The sequence below is a fragment of the Fusarium mangiferae genome (assembly GCF_900044065.1).
Source record: "Fusarium mangiferae strain MRC7560 genome assembly, contig: FMAN_scaffold011, whole genome shotgun sequence".
Classification (NCBI taxonomy): domain Eukaryota; kingdom Fungi; phylum Ascomycota; class Sordariomycetes; order Hypocreales; family Nectriaceae; genus Fusarium; species Fusarium mangiferae.
In genome coordinates, this window is record NW_024573931.1 from 33,730 (window position 1) to 40,912 (window position 7,183).

A 7,183-nucleotide genomic window follows, 5' to 3' on the forward strand; every position below is an offset into this window, starting at 1 on the left:
ATTGAAGCTTACGTTGACCTCCAGCACTTCGGTGATTCCGAAGTAAGGCAACCATCTCTTCCACCAACCCAGATGCTGATAACATGTATCAATTAATCTCCGATAGATTTCGTCATCAGATTCGCAAGCAYTGTCCCAAGGCATTGTCGCCTCGTATATTGGTTTCGGATTGCTAGTGCAGTCCCAGTCCCTAGTACATCCGATAAGGCGGCTGGCCTTTGTCGATCTTCGGCATGGTACAAGAATAGCGTACTGTCCTTGGTTGTGGCTCTCTAAGCAGAGGAAACAGCCTTGCCCCGCACGTTCTCGCAAGTCGGGCATGTCTTTGGACTCCTGTGGGTCGACCTGGCGTTCGACATCTTGCATATAAATCGTAGAAGGCATTTCGAATGAGAGCAAAAAGTAGTAAAATACTAGTTTGGAAGATGATCCCTTTTCTATAGCATTTTGACATGATAGTGAGCATGAGAGGACTCTTATATGTGATTTACAAACTGATGCCTAGGGCAGTGCATGAATCTGGGTCGTGGCTCGACGTGATTCGATGTGGCTTCGCATGGCTGACACGTCGCATTCTACCAGGTTTTCCCGCATATCCYGCTACGAAAYCTGGYCGCCTGGTGAGTTTGTCGCCTTCTCTGACTGGTTACCTTTGTAATTCCATAGCGCCGGTGCTTATGGCAGCCTTCAACTTGCGTCCCTAACTTATTGCAGAGCACTGTCTGCTGCTTGGTCAGTGCCAGTTTTGGTAGCGAAATTCTTAAGCCGGGTTTCGTCGATATTTTCGTATAAACTTTTTTGGTGGCATTTCCTTCAGAAGGGCTATGCGAAAGTTTAGAACAGACCCTGTTGGCGATCATTCGTCGGACAATATTACCCGAAAGCTCGGAGCAAACCCTGTCAGCGATAATTCGCTAGAGGCGTTTGCTCGAAATTCTCGGAAAATCCCAGCCATTGAGTCTTCCTACATTGGGATTCGTCGTCTTTGTCGAGCAGACTTTATTGGCGAAGTTTCCAAGACGATGATTATTCGACGACTTCGGCTAGCCGCTAATTCGGGTCCCAACTTTGCCTTGCACGGCCTTGAACTGGGCTTACAAAAAGAGCCAAGTTCTAGGGGACTAAAACAGGCCCCCTGTGGATAAATTTGGCATGTCCTTGTAACGCCATCCACTAAAGTCATGCCCCCATATTTAGCGCAGCGGTTCTTGAGCTAATCTGGTCCGTTGGCCTGTATGGAGATCAGGCACCAACCCAGTGACCCGCTTCTCCATCCCAGTTCATGTGCTCTGTCTGACACGTGTGCCTTTGATCTAGAGGGATGCACGCTTACTTCACGGCGCGTCTGGGATGCACCTTTTGTGCCCTCCAAGTCATGGATGCTGTTTCGGGAGCTATGCTATACTTAAGCAGCTAAACTTCAGGCGCTTGCTTATGTAAATGGTGATATGAGGTTCCAATTTGTCGCACCCAACACGAGACCCCTTGGGCCACGGAATTGATCGTCAAACCCGCTGCAACACAACAGGGCCCAGTTTTGGGACCTCGCAATATGCCAGCCCAGGTTATGAAGTAGTACATTGCATCCTGGACCAGTTTTTAGGATAGCACATAATACGACAAGTTTTTGTGGTAGCAGAGGCGTCATGAAGTGGAATGCATATATGGGCTACCGGTAGAGGAGATAGAAAGAAGCCTATGAAGCGTTTGATTGTCTATATACCACCATGCTATCTATATATCCCTATTCCAACTCCCAACAATATTCTGTAATGTGTCACCAGAAAGACTACCAATAATCTGCCTAGACCCGTCCCCAATCGCTATATTTCTTGCCCTGACTAAACCTTTACCTTCCAAGATTATTGCCTGTTGACTGTTGTCACCAATGCTGATATTCTCCATGGCATATGTCTGCGTAGGGAAGGCCTGTTCGTTGACTTGATTAAGCAAGGCACAGTCTATACGCTGTGTTGAATTGGTTTGAGTGGTACTTGTAAACTCCGAGTCTTCATTGTGCAGAGCGTCTTGTTGAGTTGAACTCCATGAGTTAGTTCGAGTTCCTCGTATCTGCTCTTGTAGCAGGACAACAGACTCTCTTAGCAATTTCGTAGAGTTTTCGAGTATCAAAAGAGCGGCATTCTGGAGACGGATAAGTTTTCTCAGAGTATCTATCGATGATTCGCTAGGATCCTAGAAGTCACCCATTAACTTTCCACTATCGAGTCCGTTACATACCCTACTTACGTATACTTGCTCACGATCAGGTTCGTCTCCTGACTGATTTATGTCCGTGTGAATATATAGCGAGCTTCTTGATCTGATAGTGATGTTTGGGTTTTTATCAATCATTCTGTCTGCTATAGGTGATAAAGGTGCCTTCAGTTGCCAAGATACAGAGATAGAATGAGCTCTACATGACGAAGTGCAAGATACTGCGTATTTATAGACCTTCAGCTTCCGCAACGAGCCCTCAAGTCGAGGCATCATGGATTGCTACGATCAGTAATGTCAGCACTAGACTCAATTACTTTTTGGCTATTCTTTTGACTGTGCATGTATGAAGATAGCGCTTAACGCCACCCATTACACGAGAGTATGAAATCTAGAGAGGGAATGCTGATCTTATATTATTGATTACTTTCCATGACGCCAGTTATACTAAACTGTAATGCCACCATGAAGCGAGACCGTAAAGAGGCAGGCTCAATGAAGAACTAGTATTATTCCCTACCTACCAAAAATCCATGACGATATACTCGCCAGCTATTACTTATTCAAGATTAAAGTATGATTCAGAGCAGAAAACCGGCGGCGCCCTAGTTTGAGGCCATGATCTAATGTATTTGGAATTCATCTTAAGTATATTGCAAGACCATCCTGAGGTCAACTATGTCAACCCTACGGCTAATGTCGGCAAAACGAAATATCGTTGCGATGCTAGCCGAAGATGAAATCAAGGTCTCTCGGGTTTGACGGCGCCGAAATTCATGGAAGTATATGGAAACTCATGGAAACTCATAACCATCGGAGGATTGTGAATGTTGCCAAGAAAAACACCACTTCTTCAGCACCGACCTCAATGCGGGCAGGCCCATCGATCTCCTGTTTGTCTCCCGGTCTGGTCAAGATACCGTTGAAGTAAAAGGCGGATGGTCCTCGTTGAGAGATGAGTATGATGTTGCCGGGGAACGTTTCGCGCGGCGTGGGCTCGAGGGTACCGACGAATGGGCCGCGACACCGGAAGACAAAGGCTACCTTTCCAGTCGTCTACCAGAATGACTCATCAAAGATATGAACGATCGCGCACTCGATACTCAAGTTCAGTTCACCTCAATTCTGCTGGCCTTTATCAAGCCAATGATCATCTCCCTTCGACCTGAGTGTTTGCACTGCTCTACGGTGCTGCTTTGATACGACGCTCAATCGTTGTCGCCCAGCCCAACAAGCCAGCCTGCGAGGTTGCCTGCCTGCTCCAAAGGGTCGTCGCTATAGGTACCGGCACTCATGGGGTCTATAACGACAGTTTGCTCGTAGATTAGCGCTCTCTATTTGGCATGTGCTACCTACACTTGAATGATAACCAGAGGTCGAAATTCTGTGCCTTTTTACCACGCTGAAACCCCCCCCCCCCGGATATTTCACCGACATCCAATCTTCAATCATTTTTGGTGGATACTAAAGCCGTAGATTACCCGGTGGCTTTTTGTGAAGGTGGGAGGACGGACTGGGGAGGCTACTGTATAGCATTGCCGAATTGGGGGTTTGAGAGGCTTCAACGGTAAAGTGGGGAACGAAGTCGCTACCACGCCAGCACGTTCAGATTCACGAGTTCCAAGAGTAATAAATTTATAATATGCTGCTAGGCTTATGGGGAAGTAGGCACTGATAAATGCCATTGTTTAATGCTACTGCGTGTTTCGGCACAGTCAACCGGAAAGATAGCATCATATTCCACCTTGAACGTATAGATAATTGTCTCGAGAAAATCGTCGCGGCTAGTGGGACGACGGGCTATTGGTGCGATTTCAGTGGTTCATAGAGATCGTCGACTTAATTATGCTATGCTTTGGCGGATCGAGGAAGGGGGTGCGGTGGTAAGAAGATGGAGTCAAGATGGAAGACGGGACACTCAGCTCGTGGCTGAGGCTGAGGCCAGTGGCTTCCAACCGCTGCTGATGGGGTTGCTCTGAAGCCGCTCAAGTTTACGTGGAGGAATGCGCATTAGAAAGGAAATCCCGGGCTAAACATCGGTAAAGAGAAAAGTAACCTTTTCGATGCAGATGCCTAAGGCATTCAGGCGTCAAGTATTGCAGGAATGGATTTGAGGCCCCTTCAGTCACATGCCTCAAACTTGACCGAATCAGGCTTTGGTCGGCCTCCCGCAGGGTAGCTACTCATGCCTCGTAAATCGGGCTACTTCTACAAATTCAATAAAATGTAGCCCTTCATACCCGAAAAGACGCTCTCCCTCAATTCCACCCTCCACCGACAAGTCCTTGTGGAGGATCCTTTAAAGTACATCTCCAACTTCTTAAACCGCTGTCGCGGTCCTCTGTAGCAATCGCGCTCGCTCCTTTTCAGCCCCTTTCTCGGACAGCCTTCACTTGAATTTCGTCTTAAGATTTATAAGGTGTCGTCCACAATTACACACTATGGCAGACACAGCAAGAAAACCATACCTCCTCTCCATCTCCCTCAACCACCAGCCATATTTTGATCAACTCTATGAACCACTCCTTACCGAAATCCAGTCCAAGGCGAATTTTTTGCAAGCCAAGGACGCAGATTCGGCAGCACGTCTACTTTCAGAGCAGCCAAGCCCGACGGCTGTTCTTATAACCGACGAGTCACTCAGCGACAATCGAAACCACCACCTTTGGAGGGCAGTCCTTCGATATGTCCGCAAGGGCGGAAGGGCAGTGGTTATGGGCAATTTTTCGTCTTTTGTTAAGCCACTGAGTATTAAACCATTCTTCGCTCAAGCCGGCCTAAGCTGGGAGGTCGGCGCATACCACAGAACGACAGTCGTGCTAAATCACGCCGCGGTGGAGAGTGGTTTAGTTGCAAAGCTGCTTCCACGATACAGTCAAAAGGCTCAATTTGTCAAAAACGTTGCCCTCGACGATGCCTGGTATATAACAGATGAAGAGTCGGTTATTGAGTCGTCTATTTTCTTTCCATCAAACGCTAGGGCTCCTGGAGAGAGCCCAGTCACATTCGCTTCTGTGGGAGACGGCAAGCTTGGGTACATTGGTGATGTGAATGGAGAACGAGGTTCAAATGTTGCCGTCCTTGCAATGTGTGGACTCCTTTAGTGTATGCAGTTAAATTGATGGTGGGTGCTAACATACCCCCGGCCGTCCTTGACAGCATCGCCATGGATGTATCCTCATCAGTGCTCTTGGCTCCCTCGGGGGCCTTGGGCCTGTTGGCGCTATCGTATCGATAAGTGGCGACCATGTCATGCAGGGGCCACTCGGAAAAGGCGAGGGACATGCTACACTGACAGAATGTGGCTGTATCGTTGGCTATGACGTTAGTCGTATCGATGGCTTTGTGGGGTTGATGCTAGTCCTAGCTAATTGCGCGGGGAGAGAGAGCCGTATCATATTCACCGTGGCGCATATATAGAGTAATATGTATTTTATTAAAATATCTATCGACCCAGAGCTTTTTTCCCCTCCCATTCGTATATTAGCAGAATCGCTCAAATCAGCGCAGAGGATGTATAAGTTGACCACTTTCAGCTTAAGCTCATAATTTCGGGGTGAGAAGCAGCTCTTGGTCAGGCATCGAGGTTTACCCTGCTTGTTGGTGTTCGGGTACGAAGAGTGGCGTTGGTGGGCCTCCCGCATCATCGTGGGCTTCAACAATCGCAGCGTAAAGGCAGTAATACACTTATGTTTGAAGCTGACATACCCGCCTTCACGTCTGCTTTATGCTCTCTTCATCTTCCCTTGCTGTTGATCTACTATTGTATCATGCCGCGTATTAATTCCTGGAGGTGGTCTATGTACCCCCAGTTGCATAGAAAAGTAGCGCCCCTACTTTCCGAGGACAACCTCCGCTTCCGATTTCACAATGTCGACGATGATAGCACATGCATCAAATCATACGACACAAACGTAATGGGCAGGTTCGTTTGTAATAACCGCAACTGTGCAACCAATGGCTGGTCGAGCAAGAAGGTTGCTATTACGATTCGAATGTACGACAATAAGCGATACAATGCCAGAGTCTACAACCAGCATTGCAAAGCATGTAATAGCACCAGTCGACCCTTCCTAGATGAGAAATCATACGCGGATCGGGTCGCATATCGCATCAAGAAATGGAGTGGAATAAAGCTGGACCCACCTCATTACTCGGGAGAGTTTACTGGTGAACATGAGAGGGACCTATGCGAGGGATGCAAGGCTGGTCATTGCGATCTAGGATAGCTAAGAGCCTAGAATCAATGTCTCGTGAGCTTTTGCAGAGGGACAAGACATTGCAGGAATGTATTTAAGATATTGAGCTTGTTCTTGAGGAAATTTTATGGACATGGCATAATGGCAGGCTTAGGAGCCTAATTGCCTGGGATGCGCGGTAGCTCATTGTATGGCAGGTCAGCTTTGAAGATAGCGTATGATTTCACGACAGAGAAGTTGAGACAGTACGTCGAATCATACACACAATAGCTACTCGTCTAGCACGCTTAGTATCATATTAAATTCACTATAAAAATAAGTTTTAGCATGTTGGACACGCTCATTTGAAGTCAAGCCTTAAACCTTCTCTGCCAGACTCGCCTGACAAGATAGTAGCCAAATTTAGACGCTAGAACAGTGCCCCAAGTTAATCAGGCTGTCGTAGAGCGAGAAGACGGAGTCGATCTAACTTCAGGTTTCGGTGTAAGAGTGAAGCCTCTTCCGTTGAATGGTGTGCCTAGGAATTCCGTTGCGGTTTCTGGTTGGGCTGCTGGCGAAGAAGCATTTCTAGCTGGCTTCTTGCCTCCTGTTTGATGCAAACTGATTGTGGTGAAGTCTTGGGAAATCTGCTGAAGAGATTGTTCTTTAAAATGCCCTCCAGCTTGCTTGAGTCTCGAGCCGACGCCGTGGTTCTTTCCATTCAGTGGTTTGCCATCTGTCGAGACCATAAACTGAATAGTATCGTCGCCTTCAGCATGGTTCTCGATATT

At 47.5% G+C, this 7,183-nt stretch overlaps 4 protein-coding genes across 4 annotated transcripts in view; 2 read left to right on the plus strand and 2 right to left on the minus strand.

Moving 5' to 3' along the window:
- Positions 1–384, minus strand: part of FMAN_09781 (uncharacterized protein) — a gene marked incomplete at both ends in the record, with an annotated part of 783 nt that extends 399 nt beyond the window's left edge. The window contains one exon of the mRNA XM_041820384.1: positions 1–384. This exon is cut by the window's left edge and continues 399 nt beyond it. Within this exon, the coding sequence (XP_041686269.1) occupies positions 1–384 (384 nt within the window).
- A 4,271-nt stretch (positions 385–4,655) lies between these two features.
- On the plus strand, positions 4,656–5,318 carry FMAN_09784 (uncharacterized protein; the record flags this gene model as incomplete). The annotated part of the gene is made up of 1 exon (XM_041820385.1): positions 4,656–5,318. One exon carries the CDS (start codon positions 4,656–4,658, stop codon positions 5,316–5,318), a length of 663 nt encoding a protein of 220 aa, XP_041686270.1.
- A 666-nt stretch (positions 5,319–5,984) lies between these two features.
- FMAN_09785 (uncharacterized protein) lies at positions 5,985–6,443 on the plus strand (the record flags this gene model as incomplete). Its single annotated transcript, XM_041820386.1, has 1 exon — positions 5,985–6,443. One exon carries the CDS (start codon positions 5,985–5,987, stop codon positions 6,441–6,443), a length of 459 nt encoding a protein of 152 aa, XP_041686271.1.
- A 401-nt stretch (positions 6,444–6,844) lies between these two features.
- FMAN_09786 (uncharacterized protein) overlaps positions 6,845–7,183 on the minus strand; it is a gene marked incomplete at both ends in the record, with an annotated part of 1,405 nt that continues 1,066 nt past the window's right edge. The window contains one exon of the mRNA XM_041820387.1: positions 6,845–7,161. Within this exon, the coding sequence (XP_041686272.1) occupies positions 6,845–7,161 (317 nt within the window). The remainder of the gene's footprint in view (positions 7,162–7,183) is intronic.